Source organism: Selaginella moellendorffii, unplaced genomic scaffold (assembly GCF_000143415.4).
Source record: "Selaginella moellendorffii unplaced genomic scaffold, v1.0 SELMOscaffold_65, whole genome shotgun sequence".
In the NCBI taxonomy this organism is placed as follows: domain Eukaryota; kingdom Viridiplantae; phylum Streptophyta; class Lycopodiopsida; order Selaginellales; family Selaginellaceae; genus Selaginella; species Selaginella moellendorffii.
The window spans coordinates 138,042-155,927 of NW_003314326.1; the positions used below are offsets into that span (position 1 = coordinate 138,042).

General features: G+C 46.3%; 3 protein-coding genes across 3 annotated transcripts; 1 reads left to right on the forward strand and 2 right to left on the reverse strand.

Annotated features, from left to right (window-relative positions):
• Positions 1-6,905: 6,905 nt before the first annotated feature.
• LOC9648771 (protein PHYLLO, chloroplastic) lies at positions 6,906-14,478 on the reverse strand. Its single transcript, XM_002984989.2, has 34 exons — positions 14,293-14,478; positions 14,025-14,222; positions 13,743-13,957; positions 13,571-13,688; positions 13,404-13,511; positions 13,199-13,342; positions 13,076-13,150; positions 12,948-13,016; positions 12,767-12,885; positions 12,656-12,713; positions 12,488-12,598; positions 12,346-12,430; positions 12,139-12,293; positions 11,998-12,084; positions 11,845-11,949; positions 11,613-11,807; positions 11,411-11,509; positions 10,797-11,363; positions 10,515-10,751; positions 10,175-10,462; positions 10,044-10,111; positions 9,803-9,961; positions 9,626-9,751; positions 9,469-9,579; positions 9,309-9,411; positions 9,106-9,264; positions 8,822-9,040; positions 8,610-8,777; positions 8,414-8,557; positions 7,959-8,360; positions 7,627-7,917; positions 7,413-7,570; positions 7,248-7,361; positions 6,906-7,190 (listed from the first exon to the last, which is right to left on the reverse strand). Exons 1-34 carry the CDS (start codon positions 14,431-14,433, stop codon positions 6,953-6,955), a joined length of 5,634 nt encoding a protein of 1,877 aa, XP_002985035.2. The 5' UTR covers positions 14,434-14,478; the 3' UTR covers positions 6,906-6,952.
• A 134-nt stretch (positions 14,479-14,612) lies between these two features.
• On the forward strand, positions 14,613-15,922 carry LOC9648961 (glycine-rich cell wall structural protein 1.8). Its single transcript, XM_002984905.2, has 2 exons — positions 14,613-14,732; positions 14,805-15,922. The coding sequence occupies exons 1-2, from the start codon at positions 14,672-14,674 to the stop codon at positions 15,848-15,850; spliced, it is 1,107 nt and encodes a 368-aa protein (XP_002984951.1). The 5' UTR covers positions 14,613-14,671; the 3' UTR covers positions 15,851-15,922.
• Positions 15,920-17,866, reverse strand: LOC9648772 (pentatricopeptide repeat-containing protein At3g09040, mitochondrial). Its single transcript, XM_024690091.1, has one exon. It carries the CDS (start codon positions 17,864-17,866, stop codon positions 15,920-15,922), a length of 1,947 nt encoding a protein of 648 aa, XP_024545859.1.
• Positions 17,867-17,886: the final 20 nt, after the last annotated feature.

Below are 17,886 nucleotides of genomic sequence, written 5' to 3' on the forward strand. Positions count from 1 at the left end.
CTCCATCTTGGGTCCATCTCGAACTCCATCTCGGACTCCATCTCGGGTCCATCTTAGGTCCATCTCGGACTCCATCTCGGGTCCATTTCGGGTCCATCTCGGACTCCATCTCGGGTCCGTCTCGGACTCAATCTCGGATCCATCTCGAGCCCACCTCGGACTCCACCTCGGACTCCATCTCGGGGTCCTTCTCGGACTCCACTTCGGACTCCACTTTGGACTCCAACTCGGGTCCATCTCGGACACTTCCACGTGTCATGTGTTAGTCCTTTTTGGGTCCCTTTTTGGAGCCTCGCTTATGGCTCGCTTCGTGCTCATTCCTCAAGCACTTTGTTAGGGGTTCCACTCCCGCTCTCGACCTTTCAAGGCGGAGCTTTTAGTCCAAACGTGTTACGCTCGTTTGGCTTTCGCTTCGGCCACTACCACGTGGCGCCCCTCCGGCTCTACTTTGGGGCCTAGGGATTTTGTGTCTCACATGTATCTTTGACCAATAGAAAGACCTATGCAACTTCTCAGTCACACGATAATGTCCCATATACCTACATAAAATAGGAGAATCATGGTAGCATGGAGAAAGTATGGAATAAATAGCGAAAGCCCCACCTACTATAAATGATCATTAGAATCCGTCCCCACAAAATAAAGAAAATCATTTTTAAGGTGATATTGAGAATGTAAATGCTGAAATGGCAAGTTATGTAGGATTCTCAAACGCATTGCGAAGCCTTCAAATCCATGGCTCAATCTTTTGAGCTTCGTGAATTTCATGAAGAGAAGGTAAATCTTATTCTACACTTTGTGGACATTGAACATCAAGTATAGCAATTGCCAATGACATTGAATCTTCGTTTAAAAAATCCATAAATGTTAGAATAACAAGTTTGTCAGAAATATGAGAAGAGAGCAAAGAAGGAAAAGGAGCTTGAGAAATGGTTTCAATATTAGCCATATAACTCTTCGAGTAATAAATAATATTAAAATTATATATCTAAAACTTTAAAGCCCACTGAGTAGTACAACCAACTAAATTCTTCCACTTCAATAATGAAGTAATTATAATATGATCACTTTTTAGTAACGATCGAGAACCATATAAATATGCATGAAGTTTATTGAAACCCCAAACTGCTACTAAAGAGTCCTTCTTTGTCGTGGAAGACTTTCAGGGATTGAGATAATATAATTGCAGAAAAAATTCGAAACCAAGATCAAAAAATTTATATAAACTATATGTCAGTATTGAAAGAAAATATAAAAATTAATTAAAGCTCTTGGCGGATTAAATAAGGTTATGAGCAAGAAAACTAGTAGAAAATATAGAAGAAGTAGCTAGTTTTTGAGATATTAGTAAGAAATGGATTTGATATTTGTATTTGTATAAGATAGCTTATACCTATTAGATACCAAGAACCATTCTCTATTGCCATGAGGTTTAATATAAATGTGGTAGTAATTTTGATAAATTTACTTAGTGGGTTTAATAATAATGCAGAGCTCAAGTAGTGCATCTGAATATTAAAATATAAGAATTTAAAAGTAGGCTTGTACAAGGTTATTAGTTAAAAACCAGAAAGAAAATTGATAAGGAAGAAAATATAAAGATGTTGCTACTCTTGTGAACTATATATTAATATTAATATTGGAAAGTAATTTACTTCCTACTGTTTAGAGAAATATTTTGTGATATATACATTTGAAACAAGAAATACTTGAGGATATCCAGAAATATTAGTTTTTTATAAGTAAAAATAATTTTCAAATCATTTTTATTCTTCAAGAGCTTTTTTACAGCATCCATCTTAAAATTAATATAAATCCCAGCTTTTAAATATGTAAATCATATGTCTTTTCTTTTAATTTCCTTTTTGAAATTGTTTTTAAATTAAGATTTGTGAGGTCCAAGTGTATGGCTATGATACTGTATACTAATATTAGCATAGTAGGATTTTGGTAGCCGTTAGATTGGTTTCAATCTGGACAACTTGCATAAGCTAGTTGGGCTAATTAATATATATATTTTATATTCTCTTTCCATATTCCATACACTCATAGATTATATATTTATAATTTTATTATATTGTATGAGGTTCAAGTGTACGGCTATAATACCATATACTAATATTAACATAGTGGGATTTTGGTAGCCGTCAGATTGGTTTCAATTCGAATTTCTCGCTCATATATATAAGCTAAGGTTTAGGGATTAGGGTAATTGATATGGTTTAGGGTAATTGATATAAGCTAAGGTTTAGGGTAATTGATAGGGTTTAGGGTAATTGATATAAGCTAAGGTTTAGGGTAATTGATATGCATATTTCTATATTTTCTTTCCATATTCCATGCACTCATATTGGTGGAGTTGAGGAGCACTTGGATTTGGGATTTTCCTTTAAATCTAGCTTTTGCATTGTTTAAATCTCTCTTTTCTTATAGCTTTTTCAATTTTTTCTCTTTTGTTTTTTTCCTTTTCATTCATTTTCATAATAGACCAGTAGCTCCTCCTCCTTTGACTTTGGAGCAGCAATTAGTGCAATTGCTCAATGCTATATGGTTATAATTGAACAATTAGACTCAGTTGATAGTAGCATTCATGGTGTGTGGTACAGCTCTTTCTGCTTTTATTGCCAATCCTTAAGTCTAGTTGGAGTTCTTCCGTAGAAATCTTGAGGATGATGTGTACTATTGGTTCAATCACTTCATAGTGATTGTTATATATCATTCTTGGGATGATGCTCGGCATTTGCATGAATTTCCCACACATTTCTAAGAGATAGTACTACAATGGTACAATGGTTTAAGCGCAACCACTTGTGAGGATTGGAGCATTCTACCAAATGTCTTTAAACGCATATTTGGACATGTTAACAATTGTAATAATGCCTTTTAACAATTGCATTGTCTTTATCAAAGGCTGTCTAAGTCCATGATGCAATTTAGTATTCATTTCCAAAGCCTCTTGTTTTATGAGAAGCCTAATATGTCAAAAAGGATCAAGTTGGGAATGTTGTGACTAACACCTCGTCAAGATCTTGTAAGACTTGTGCATATACTTGCTCTAGCCACCCTTAATGATGCTTTTCACTTGGCACAATATTTTGAAATGTTGCCTCTTCCACTCCACATCTTTCGCTACACGTCTTTTAACTCCACTTCTTGTGGGAGATGGTTCTATTCTAATGAAGGTTGATGCTGCTACTACCTGAGTGCAAAGACAAGGATAAAGACAATGTCAATTCATTTCCAAAAATATATACATTTTACCTTTGGGTCAACTTCCAATTGATTCCACTTGGTAACTTTAGGTTTTTAGTGTTCAACCACACCTTCTCCCTAGATTGAAACTCTACATCTTGACATTTCTAGTTTGCATATTTAATTTGTTTTTGTTGAGCCAGTTCCAAGGAATCCCTCAATAGATTCCACGTATTGGGTATTTCTGCCATGAATGCTTCCATTACAGGTACGCTAAGTTCTATAAGGCCTTTAATAGCTCACCTATTAATGACTTCCCATGGACTCACCCCAATACTCGAATGTGGTGAGTTATCATAACATATTTTTGCAAGTCCCAAATGATTTATTCAATTAGTTTTGTCTCTGGAAACATAGCATCATAAATAATCCTTTAGTTGCTTATTTACCCTTTCTGTTTGTCCATTTGTCAAAAAGTGTCATTACCATTAAACTTAACTCAATACTCAATACTTTGTAAGCAACTAAAGGGAACGACTCGAGAGACGATCCATGGGGTTCAAATATAGAGGGAAAGGGCCCATAAACAAGAGTGCACCCCCTTTTCCAAACGGTTAAGGGTCTTGGGATATTTGGGGTTAAGCGTCCTTGGGTTTGAATAATACTGGGTTGGGTGACCTCTCGGGAAGTCCAAATTCAAGAGCTTACATACTTGTCTATGAGTGATAGGCTATGTTGAATTTCAACTTGGTGCGATATTATTCTAGGAGAGTTCTTCAGAACCTATTAATGAAGGTTTTATCTCAATTTGAGATAATTTCCTCTAGCCTTCCCTACATTTGAACCACTTTTTCGAAGAACAAATTTGCCACACTTTCCGCATCCACTCCCATTGTGGTGGGTATGAAATATGCCATTTTTGAAAACTGATCCACCATTACAAATATTGCATCAAACCCCTTATTTGGGGGGAGTCCTATAATAAAGTCCATTGTAAAACATTTCCATAGATAATCTGGAATTAAAAGGCTTTGTAACAAGCCCCCACTAGCTTTAGTCACGGCTTTGATTTGTTGATATGTTGGATATATCTTTACATAATCTTGGATGTTCTTAGCCATGTTTGGCTAGTGATACTTTCTCTTAAGTAAACCCATTATCTTAGGCACTCCACTATGTCTCACAAGAGGTCTATCATAACACTCTTTTAAGGTTACCTTCTTTAGTTCCCCTTGTGGAACATGCACCTTTATCTGTTTATAATAAATAAGTCCATTATGTTCCATATAACCTATTTTCTCTTTTGTAAGTAACTCACTTTTTTGGTGAGCATCCCATGCCTCTTGGTTCCTTAACAACACTTCTTGTGTTAGACCATCGTTCTTATATGCTGTCCGCACATCATCCCAAAAGGTTGTCTTGACAAACTAGCTAGTGAAAATTTAAAGAATATATTCCCATTATAGGAAAATAGAAGCTCCTCACCTTTCATGTACTCAAATTCCTTTAGTTATAGCCATAATGATCAAGATTGTCAAAATGCTTTATCCATAGCTTTAAAAATTGGTCTAAAAGATGCTAGGATTCTATCCCTTACACCCTAAGCCAATTGGCTAAAAGAGTGATTACTTTATTGCAAGGCCTTTTTTCTATCATATTATTTTGACTTGGTGCCTAACAATCCTTCCCTCGCTAGGGAACAATCATCCATAATCATACTTAGGCTACCCTTTGGTCATCATTGTCCTTTGTTTAGGGTCTACCAAACTTTGGTTCTCCCTTTATATCCACCATATTAAATATTCCTTTAAAATATTCTTACTTTATTTGTTAGCCATGAAAATGGAACTACTCCAATACCAATGTTAGAATCCTATCACTTACACCCTAAGCCAGTTGGCTAAAGGGGTGATCACTTTATTACAGGGCCCTTTCTATATCAATATTAAGATCCAGTGCTAAAAGACAAAGATCTAGTCTCTCTAGATTATACTATGCCTCTTCATATTTTATTTATAATAATACCACTTATGATTATTTTTAAGTTAAATACTATATCATTATTAAGTATACAAAAAATAACCTTTAAGTACTCAATGTTGCCATCTATGCCAGATTTGAAGTGACCATTTCCAATAAAAATATTCCTAAGTGTAAAACTATAGACCAAACTTGTGAGTGTAGGGTTTGGAGTTTAGGGTTTAGGGCATGTACATAAAACAAAGCCAAATATAGTTTAACATAATTTTAACATAATGTTGGCCTAACACAAAATTCTAATAGTATGAAATTTAGGACTTAACAAGGTGGTACAAAATGATACTTGCCAACCATACATATGTGAAATTATAATAACCAAATGTGTACCCACTTGGTTCTTTGTGTATACACTAGATAATACTCATTGAAATGCATCCCAACACCAAGATTAATATGTAAAACAGAGCCACACATAGTTTGGCATTATTTCAGCACTTAATACAAAAATATAAATACTCCACTAGTTAATATGGTATAGAAATTAGCCAAATCAGATGCAAAACAAATGAATCACTATGGAGGCATTCACACTTGCTCTTTATTCTTGAAATGTGTTAAATTTAAGTGAAAAATACATTTGCACTATATTTTAAAATAAAGTAATCTACTTTACATTAAAATTTAGGATATTTTTTAAAAACATTCACATATAGTGCTAACTTTTTTACAATGTTTTCACTTTTTAAAACATTCAGACCAAAAAAATTCGATTTTAAAAGATGGGGGGAGGGGTTCTTTTAATCTTAAAATATTTTTCAAAGATTCCAACGCCCTAATTAGGGTGTTTCAGTTTTTTTACCACAAGCTAGGATTGTTGCAAGCTCGGGAATTGATGGCAGGGGCGCCAACAGCAGTCATTGCCGAGGTAGGCTCTAGGTTAGATCATGTTGGGGATTTGGTGGAGGAAGGAGGAGCAGCTGATTTTGGGGAAGGAAGAGCTATAGGGTTTGACAAGGAGATGGTGCTAGCTTGGGGCAGTGGCATCCAGTGCAGAGGTGCTACTCATGGAGTGAGGAGCAACTGCGGTGGAAGAGCATCTAGGGCTGGAGGACAGGCACTAGGCCCAACTATCACTCGAGGAGGCAAGCTGCCTCGGGGCTGAGGTCGTGGAGATGCTAAGCTTGTGGATCTTGGCCTCAATCAAGGTGGACCTGGAGCTAAAGCACGGGGAGCTAAAGCCTCTCCCCCCGCAACTTCTAAAACTTGATTGTTCTCCGAATTCTATTCTATGACAACTAACGAGGTAAGTTTCATCCCGAGTTTAGCTCAGAGTTTCTAGGAGAGTGGTTTCGGGTTTAGGTTTTAAATTTGATTTGACTTTGAAATTTTAAAATATTTTAAAACATTTTCGAATGCTATTTTGAAGACATTTTAAAGTAAGTCAAGTGCAAAGTCACTAGTGTTTTATATTAAATTTTTACCATAAAAACATATGGAATGAAAATGTTTTAAAATGCATATTTAAAGCTTAAAACAACCTAAAAACTACTCAAGTGCAAATGTAGCAATCATAAAAATTAAAATATATATTTTAAAATATTTTTATATAAAGCGTAGGTGTGAATGGCTCCTATCCCTACTATACATTTGAAACCAAACCATTTGAATTGTTAGTTTCAATTGGGTGACTTATTCTAACTTTTTTCTACAGAAGTATGAAAAGAAGACTATCATAATGAAAGTTCTTGCCACTTCTTCGGCATAAATAGCATTGCAATACTCAATTCAATCCAACTCCAAGCATAAAACTGTGTAGAGCTTGAACAAGCAGCAATGGGCTTTCAATGGGTACACAATGGCCACTACCATCAATTTGAACTACTTTCAAAGCGTTCCCCTTACCAAACGTTTTGAAGGCATACACCATCTCGCTGGCAATCCTCACGAACTTTTCGTCTGCCTTGCCCACCACCACCAGTAATGGTATGTTTGCTGTGTGCAATTGCTCCCATAGGCAGCTAAAGGAAAGAAAGAAAACAGGTGAGCAAACATAACACAAAGCACAACAAACTCACGGTTGACGTCCAACACTTAGTTGCGACAATGCCCCAGCTAAGGCCACTTCATTTCCCTTATGCATCTCAAGTCTACTTGCTATCAAGTTTTTAAAGTCGGGATGATGCCTTAGGCTGCACAGTGACGAAGCCTGTGAGAGGAAAAGTATGAGTTCTCGTTCTTACCTCTTCCACAGAGGCCGTTTGTACCAATTGACAACGAAATTATCCAGTCCACCTAGGCGCAACGAAAGGGCCAAACTATCATCTTGCGTGGCTCGAATGATTCTGGCTTGCTTGTCTCGTAACCCGGGGCTACCAGATACGATTACAGCTGCTCTGATCTGACATAACAATCATAGAAACAGTGAGATACATATGACGCACAAGTTGTGACCACCTTTTGATGTTTGTGCAGAGCCATATATAGAGCTATTCTGGCTCCCATTGAGTATCCAGCCAAGACAATTTCACTGCCTTCACTTAGCTGCTCCAGAAGCTCGGATAGCGCCGCTGATAAAACGTCTAACCCCCATTCCGCCTCCAAATTCCCAGTTACTGAGGAAGCCCTCCCGTGTCCAGGAAGATCCACAGCAAGGCACCGGAACGAGGACGCGAGCGAATGCATTACAGGCAACCAGTCTTCGGCACTTCCAAGGAAACCATGCAGGAATACCACAGTTTGCTTTTCCTGTATTCAAAGTTAGAAAGGCTCCGCGGCGAGAAACCCACCTGGCGCATACTGGCCACCTCCACAACGCGGAACGTGAAGCAATAACCTCCAAGGGCAACTGTTGACGTGAAGCTTCTGGCACGAGGCTTGGGTGGGCTGAACTGCAACAGTGTTGAAGCCACGGCGTTCACAGCGCCTGCGGAAACTATTCCCTTGTTTACAATCGAAGAGAAACTTCTCCCGACCGCGTCGCGTTCGATCCAGGCATATGTTCCAAGGCCGTGTGCCACTGACGGCAGCGGACTTTGGCCATCAACGAAGGCTGCAAACTGTGCGTAAGCTGCGAGAGAAAGAGAGCTCTCGAAGCAAGCGCTGATGACCGGCCTTATATTGTGGTTCAGCGATAGCCGACATAGCATATAAGCATTCTCAAAGCCTCCCAACCGTCCCGGTTTGATCACCTGCAAACGACCCCCAAATCGTGAGGGATACCACGAGATAAGAGAACACTCACCGCAGCAACTATATTGCCCAAAGGTGCGCTTTCCAGTACTTTTTCAAAGCATGAGAGGTTCAAATCGATCGTTTCGTCCAAGGCAACACGTACTTGAGTCTGTTCCAAGAATGCTGGCAAGCTGGCATGGTTGTTCACCGGTTCCTGTGTCAACCGCAGTTGAAAGAGAGCCAAATCAGCAACGACTGCTAATCACCTCCAGGTACTGGATGTCACACTCTCGCACAGCCTCCGCAAACTGCACAGCTTGCGACAGTGTCCAGCGCCTGTTTGCATCAACTCGGAGATGAATGCCGCGGCCAACTCTTTGTCTAACCGCAACCACGACAGCAGCATCTTGTGTGGGGAGCGCCCGCCTCGCAACCTGCCCAAGAATCAGTTGACAGGAAGTGACAGCAGAGTACGTACTTTCATCTTTAAAGTGGTAAATCCCTCGTGAACAAGCTGTTCGGCGACGGAAGCTACATCATCTGGGGTTCCTTCCGACATGTCAATCAGTCCACAAATAGATACGTCACTTGGACGGCCGTTGCAAACGCTCAAGAGACTGCAATTGTGAGATGCTGCCAAAGCTTCAAGCGCCGCCATCTCCAGACCACATCGAACACTTGGAAAAATCGTCTCGGCCTGAAAGTCAAGGAGAGACACGTAACCGGTATTTATTCTACAACAGCACGACAATATCTCCTTACCTGTGGACCCAAGTTTGTGCGCAGCCACTGAGAGAAGCTTCCGTCGAGAAGAGCCACATTTTCGGGAAGCTCGACCCCTGTTAGCTTCCCACACAATACGGAAAGCTGCATCTCCACATCCAAAAGACCCTCCTCGTGGACACCAGGCAGGGGTGCAACCTAGCTTATAACACATTAAGCGTATCTCTATGTAGTTTGCTTACCTCGCCATATCCCGAGAAACCATTGTTAAGGACAAGTCGGAGGAGAAAGCCTTGCCTGTAGAACTCTGCAGCTCCGGTGGTGAGACGGGAGGTCAGGGGAAAACTGCGGACAGCTCGGCCATGACAGAGTGCACAAGATGGAAAAAGAGACGACACTTACCTGTATGGGGAAGTCTCTACTGCGACTATGATTTTCTTGTCAGCAGATACATGCCTTGAAAGAACTGGTAAAACCCGGTCCAAGTGACAATGAATTGCTTGTTGCAAAAACCTGCAAGCTTATTATTCGTGATACAGCCAGAGCGATGGATTCTTACCTGTGGAAGTTGGCATTCTTCTGTATGTTGCTTGCTACTTCGATCACCCAGCTTGAAGTGCTTGTACGTGAATCTTGTAAAGCCCTCACAAGCTCCGCCTTGGACTGAACAAGTATGTGGTTTATCCTAGCACAGAAACACAACAATGGTGCAAGGTCTTCTCAGAAAGAGTGGTACCTGTGCGCATGACAGAGCTTATCCAGGTGAACGTCGTGCTCACTAGAGATGAGGTTGCGGAAGGCGACCGCTGGCATGAGGCCAGCTGCAGGCAGCAGACTGAAAATACCTCCACCACGGTTGTTTACCACAACCAGAGTCACTGGAGGCTGTGCTTCCCTGGATCACAAGACACTGTCAGTAAGGAGTGTGCCACTTTCTTACTGCCAAGCAATGCATCAACTTTCAGCTTGATCTTTACCTCCCCATCAAGAACATCAATCCATTGGTGTCGTGTAGAAAGGAAAGATCGCCTATTAGCAGAGTGACCTGTGCAGCACATCATCAAGAAGAATAAATGCACATACAAAGAGTAAAACACGCTTCGAGTACCCTCTTGTTGCTACCGGCTGCAAAGCCTACTGCCGTGCTTATAACGCCATCAATTCCACTTGCTCCCCTGTTTGCACCAATGCTTACCATCGCCGGCAGGTTCTGGTCGCCCAGGAGAGATTGCTGGTCCGTGAGACCATCCGCATACATGTCCACGTCACGAATCGGCATACTGTTGCCTAGGAACACTGCCGACTCGGTAGTAATGCTGGACGAGACAATTCGGGCGATACATGGTTCCGTTAGAGTCGCTTCCGCTTGGAGTTGGAAAAGAATCTCGCGCCGGACCTTTGCATTTCAGACAGATATTTAGAAGTTCGTCGAAAGAATGTTCAATTACCGTATCAGACAAGACGTGCAGCCACATGCCATACGAATGACATCGCTCCGGAAACTCCGGCTCCGTCAGCTCTTTCATAACAAATCGCGCGAATTCGCCAGCCGACGACTTTATTCTGTGGGTCAACCTATGGCCAGGATCATGACGGTAGGGATGCTCCTCCACCAGAATATAAGCACGTGGAGAGCACTCCTGTAGAAACTGCGACAGACGTTTGCTAGTGATCCGGCTGCCAATCTGCCAAAACTTCAGCAAGAAATGAAACCGGGAATTGCTTCTTACCTGCAGGATGATGTCGGGTGCCACGGATGGATGCAGGCTCGGGTTAAGCAAGACATGATCCAGGTTGTGGATTATCTTGACGTCCATGTCCTCCTCTTTCGAAGCCAATCTGAGGCCTGAAAGAACGTCAGGAACGAGCGGCCACCTGAGGTGTTTGGCAAGCTTGAAAACGGCCCACGTTGTTTGTGACTGGTTAAGCCCGCCAGCCACAATCACCCCGCGGCTGGCACTGGCAATCAGGCTTGACACCTCCTTCATCTGGCTGCCTGTATACAAAGTGGCAGTGCCATCCAACAGACTGCTTGTGCTGCTGGGGATGTATGTTGTGAAAGGAGAAGCGCTTGCCATCCACTGACTAAGGCCCTCCAGGCACTCCAGATCCCACTCCGCACGTACAGCTTCCAAGGGCTCTCTGAATGGACAGTTGACGTGGACTGGGCCGTACGGGTCCGTGGTCGCACGGAATATGGCCGTGTCTAAAGTCGTGAGAACCATCCTTGCTGGAACTTCATCGGTTGCTGGAGGAAGATCAAAATCAAACCGAACAAAACTTCCAAAGTGTTTGACCTGCGTATCATTGATTCTTAAGCAGGGAACGCAAAGACAAGCCTTACTTGGTTGATGCTCTGATTTGCTCCCACATCTCTCAGTTCGTGTGGACGGTCAGCGGACAGTATCAGCAGTGGAACACAGTCTTGACTGGCTTCAACCACCTGCAGTCACAAGCGTCACTAATGACTCTATCCAACGCGCTGCTTTGAAACACACACGAGAACAGTATACAAACTTAACCCAAGGAGTGTTTGCTCAACACACAGCTGGGAGGAGGTTGGACATTGCTGTCCCAGAGGTGATGACGACGGCTGCAGGCCTCCTCGCACCTCGACCATATCCAAGTGCGTAGAATCCTAACGACCTCTCGTCGACACATGATATACAGGTTACTCGCGGATTTGCAGCCGCAGCTTCTGCAAGTGGGGATGATCGCGAGCCTGGAGCAACACAGAAGTACTGAAGGCCAAATTAGATGCAGCAAACAACAACTCACTGTCACGCCCAGCCTGCAGCACTCGTCGACTAGGAGCCGGGCCCAGAGCATGTTGATGTTTGCCGCATCTTTGAGTTGCTTGCTCGGTTGGAGCAGCGCTTCAAACTGAGCAGCGTCAGAAGCATTTCGTTTTTACATATCAAAGGAACCTACCTGGCTTGTTTTCAGCTCTAGCTCATGCCATTCAGACGAAGAATTGGATCCTTCTACAATGCCGACACCAGCGTAGAGGAACATATCCTGTCAGCGGAATGCCAAAGGTATCATTGGCGCTTCAAAGAGAAGGGTAGCAACCTTTCGCTCACTGTCATTGTAGGCAGCATTCATTCCGCAACCAGCTTTTCCTTTAAGCTTTCTGACCAATGCCGACCTTATGCCCACGGCAAATTCAGCACCCTGACCACCAAACCACCCCACTGGTCCTGCATACATGCCTCTGTCGAACTTCTCTGCGACAGCACAAACGGACTACTTTTAGCTTCGAAATGATCAGCTTGTTACCCGTGCATGCTATAACATCTTTGGCAGCACCCGAAGGATGGCCACAGACTGCAGGTGTAGGATGCAACGCGGCTAGTAGATCGTACTGCCAAGCAAACGTCGAGCTCTCAGACAAGCAAGCAAACACCAGCTGACAGCATACTTCGTCACGTTTGTTGTTGAGCACGCCAAGAAATCGCGTGCATAGATGTTGGATCCTTGGCTGCTTGATTATTCCTTTTACAAATGCCAACTTGACGTCGTTGCAAACGCTCTGCACATGTAATAACATTAGTATAAAGCGCCTATATTCGTGTAAACAGGCTCGTACCAGCATAGCAGATTGCACAGCCTCTTGCACGATTTGGAACTCTATGTGGTCTTTGCAGCTGCCACTAAAACGTTTCAGACATACTAAATGGTTGTCTTTAAGGGTATCAACCTTTGGAGAAGTTCAAGTCCTATCTGGTTGTCCTCCACGCTTGTTTCCCCACGGGGCCGAGTTGCAGCCACCGCTTCACTCGTAACAGACAAGCCATGTCTTGCAAAAAGCTGTTCGGGCTGTTGATTGACAATGGTAAGCACGATTCTTTTCTGTTTGTATACTAATGCCAACCGCTCACCGTGTTTCCAATGAATGCACTCCCATCTGGTAGTTGCAAACAAAACTGGTATGCTGAAGGATTTTGGTCCTGCAATTCTTTCACCGCGCGGCTCAGTTAAGTCACACAGCCAACCAAACCAAACTGACCTGCAAGGACGCCAGGAGAGTGAGTGGAGGAACTTCTCCGTCGATTTCTAGCCTCGTTTGACGTGCCATTACGACCTGAAGGCATCGAAGATAATTTCACCACGATGTATTGGATCGCCTTACCTTTTTCATCGTTTCACTCTTTGTTTCGAGCTCTCGAAGGACAGTATTGACTTTTGCGTGCCAACAGCGCTCGTCGGGCTTGTGTGTTTTCACGACATTACTGAGGTGAAGTTTGTTCAGAGAAGCGCTGACCTGCACAGAGACCTGCGGCAAACACGAGGTTAAAACGTCTGAAACACTTTCTTTTGCGGTGGGTTTGGCTTACACTGCTTAATGCCGTCAGCAGCGTTTCTGCGGCCTTTTCGTATGCAACGTCCCCCCAGGAGAGATTTGCTGCAAGCAGAGAGTAGTTTCCAGTTTCGCACAGTTCGATCTTGGCAGCCAGCAAAACAATCAGATGCCATGCCCCGCTGCAAGGCTCTCCTCAAGTACCTGAGGTATGAAAAAGTAGAAGGTGCCGAAAGCTTGCCACTCCTCCGAGGCTTCAACTTCGGGGTTGAAGCGAATGGCACCATATGCGCGAATGAGAGGCGAGTCCTCGGAGAGGAATCTGACGAAAGAAAACGCGTCATTCTATGGAAGTGGTGGATGGAGTGACTGGTACCTGTTGATTGAATTCCAGTGTTTTTTAGAGAAGGGCTCGTCTCCCCGGAAGCTTGCAGCGGATCCAACGCCGGCCACAGTCACTTGGATGCTGCTGCCACCTGCGTGGGGTGGTGTGTTGCTCCTGGGCGAGAAATACATCCGAGGTAGCAAAAGGCTGCACTCGGGTTGACATTGCAGCCAATGCAACGCCTTGACGTTGGGAGGAAGCGGAACCTGTTTGTGAGATGGGCGACACTCTACTCTCGGCAGGGAGACGATGGAATGGACCAAAAAACCATACCTGGACCCGGAGAATGCCTTGGCCGAGGACTGGAGGACGAAGCTGGCACACAAAAGATTTGAGCGCCGTCAAGGCATCGTCCAAAGAGAGAACGAAAGGTAGCGTATGAGTTTCACATGTTCCCACGTAGTGGTGAGATTCTTGGTGGCCGGGCTGCTGTCCGAGGCCTTGAGCAATGCCGCCGGGTGGTGCTTTGGTCTTCTTGCACAAGCAAGCCAAAACAAGCAAACGAGACATTCCAGACATGAAAGAGCATTCTTCTTCTTACCGCTTGTGCGCAAACTGGACGACGAGCAGCGGAGATATCCACCTGGACCAACCTGCCAGCAATAGTCGGCGAATGTGATGGTGATGATGGTGGCCACCGCATTTGGCCCGCCGCCGCCACCGCCGTTAAGGTGGCCGCCATAGCGCGGGTCCTCTTATCCTATCCTCTTCTTCGTCAATAACTAAGAGGGACTAGGCTCGCAGGAGTCGAACTCGTCACCTAGGGCATTTTCCTAGGACAAAATATCTGAGCCGCCACGGACGAAGCAGAGCCGTTGATGGAGCATCTGAGCCATCGGGACCGCACGTTCTTTTAAAGACCAATGCGAGGGGGCTAGGGTTTTAGTGAGGGTTTAGAGAGCGCAGCGCAGGGAGGAGCGATGGCGATGAGGAGGTCGGGTGTCGTGGGGCGGCGTCTCCTGCAGAATGCGCTCCGCTACGGTGGGTATCCCGCATTGTCTAATTTTCTTTCGCTTTCTCCGTGACCACCTCTCTTTGTTTGGGTTTTGGCAGAAGAGGAGAAGAGGGTGCTTTTTGAGCCTCTCGCGGCGCCTGGCAAGCTCTTCGCTCTGCGCGGCTTCAAAACCCTGGGCTACCTCAACGCGGAGAGGAGCTGGCCAAGTCCCGATGACAGCGGCAGCGGCGCCACAGGCGCCACCGGTGGCGCTAGCACCGCCACTGGGCCGGTTGTCCCCGAAGGGAGCACGTCCAGCCGGGAACTTGATGGTAGCAACGCGGCGGCTGGCAACACGGGTGGCGGTGCGGCTGGCGGGGTGGGGACTTACGGCTCCACTAGCAGCTGGTCCTCTAAGCCAGGCACCGGCAAGACGTGGCCCAACCCGAATGCTCCCAGGGACATTCCCACCTACACCCCCAGCTCCTACAGCAGCAGCTCCAAGGGTGGTGGTAAGCTGTGGGACAATCCCAATGGCCTCCCCTACTGGGACTCCAAGTGGGATGATCCCACCAAGCCGGAGCTGAGGGCCAAGGGATGGACGTGGGATCCAAACCCGGCAAACTCCCACATGGGCACCTGGCCTGCCGATCAGCCACCTCCCAACCGGAGCCCACTTGGCTTCTCTACTCCCAGGGGTGGCGGTGGCTCTTGGGACCGAGGGCCGAGGAGTAACTTTGGCGGCGGCGGCGGTGGCGGCTTTGGCGGTGGTGGCGGTGGCAACTTCAACCAGGGTGCCGGAGGTGGCCAGGGCTTCCCACAGGGTGGCGGTGGTGGTGGCTTTCCGCAGGGTGGTGGTGGTCCGGGCAACATCCCGCAGGGTGGTGGCCAAGGCGGTGGTTTCCAGCAGCAAGGGGCGGGAGGTGGTTTCCAGGGTAATCAAGGCGGTGGTAACTTCCCAGGCAATCAGGGCGGTGGTAACTTCCCAGGCAATCAGGGCGGTGGTAACATCCCAGGCAATCAGGGCGGCGCTGGCGGCGGTAACTTTCCGGGTGGCGGAGCTGGAGGCAACTTTCCGGGACAGGGAGGGCAAGGAGGTCAAGGCGGCGGTGGTAACTTCCAAGGAGGCGGTGGAGGTGGTGGCGGCTTTCCGGGTGGCAGATAGATATGTTTAGGTAAGATATATGTGTGTTTGCCCTGTGGTTTGCTTTTATTCAACGCGTACACACTTAGTTTACACGGGGAGAATGTTAGATAGAAGCACGTAGGACGAGTCATGGAGCAATGGGTCCATGCGAATAAGTTGCATAGCGGCTCTAGATCCCCGGCCCGCATCCTTGGATGTTTGACAGGAAGCCAGGAGGGTTTTCCACGCAACATTGTCGGGCGCAAACGGCATGCCACGAATGACTTCTTCCGCCTCGGCTCCCACTCCTGCTCGTCCTAGGAGATCTATCAAGCATGCGTAATGCTCGGCAGCGGGTGCCAATCCAAAGTCATGCAACATAGACAAGAAGTAGTCGAGACCGGTCGCAAGCAAGCCTGAGTGGCTGCAAGCGTGCAACATAACAGTGATGGTGATCCCATCCGGTTGTACATACGCCATTGTCATCACTCTGAAAAACTCCACGGCCGTGGCGCCGTGCCCGTGTTTTGCAAGAGCAGCGAGGATGGAGTTCCAGGCGGCCACAGCCAGCACCGAGTGCCGCTGCATCCTTTCAAACACCGTGGTGGCGTCATCCAAGCGCCCGCATTTGGCATACATGCACACGAGAGCAGTGCCGGACACGGGGTGGCCGTCGAGGCCGCGAGCAGCTACCTCGGTGTGCACGGCCCTCGACGTGGCCTCGTCCTTGAGCGCGCTGCACGCTGCTACAACCACAGCAAATGTAGCCGCATCCGGCATCACTCCCTCAGCTCTCATCCGCTGGTGAAGCCGGAGTGCTTCTTCCGCCTCTCCAGCCTCGACAGTGGCAGTGAGCATGGCGTTCCATGACACCACGTCTTTGGGCGTCAGCTTGTTAAAGACTGCTGCGGCCTCCAGCAGGCAGCCGCATCGGGCGTACATGCACACCAGAGCTGTTCCAACCACGGGGTTTTGGTCGTGGCCAGCAACTCGGATCCGTGTATGGACGCCCCTTCCCACTGCCAGGCCTCGGCCTCGATCCTCAAGCTGGCAGCACGCAGCACAGAGGGCAGACAGTGTCATTTCGTCCGGCTGCATGCCGTCCAAGTTCATGGCCAGGAACATCTTCAGCGACTCGTCACCCCGCTCGTGCTGGACATAGGCCGAGATGATCGATGTCCACGACACACGGCTCTTGTCTTGGATGTTGTCGAACACTCTCCTGGCCTCTTCTAGGCAGTGGCACCTTGAGTACATGCTGATGAGAGCGTTTTGGAGCACGGTTTGGGAGGCAAAGCCGGACGCAGCCGCTCGCGCGTGGACCGCCCGGCCTCTTAAGACGGTTTTAAGTCCCGGTCCCTGCTCGGACAAGGCACCGACGACCGCTACAAATGTCACTGCATTTGGCTGCACGCCTTCCAAGTTCATGCGGAGGTAGATGAGGCATGCCTCAACGTTGAAGCGGTTGTGGTGGTTAGCGAGAAGGATGGCATTCCACGAGATGAGGTTTCTCGCGGCCATGTTCTCAAACACCTGCCTTGCCACCTGAATGCTGCCCGACTTGGCATACATGGTGACGAGGGCGTTTTGTAGCGGAATGTCGAGCTCGTATCCGCACGCAACGAGACGAGCATGGATGGCCTGGCCCTCTGCGCCTGCCCCTAGGCTGGAGCACGCGCTGAGCACGCATGACAAGGTGAACGCATCCATGTCTGCCTGGGCTCCCTCCAGGTCCATAGTGTGGAACAAGCAGAGTCCTTGCTCTTGTTTGCCGTGATCGATATAGGCAGCCAGCATCACCGTCCATGACACACTGTTCCTTCGCTCTATGCTGTAGAAAGCCTTTCTTGCTCGGTGCAAATCTCCGCACTTGGCATACATTTGCACCAGCAAGTTCCCAATAGCGGTGTCTTTGTCTTTCTCTATTGCTATCAACCGGGCATGGATGCGTGCCCCTCTTTCTAGCGCCCTTCCACTGATGCACTCCCGTAGGAGCGAAGTGTAAGCCTCACGGTTGTACACTTCTGGCACTTGGCCCCACAGGTCATGGTTCATGAGCTCCTGTAGCTAAGATA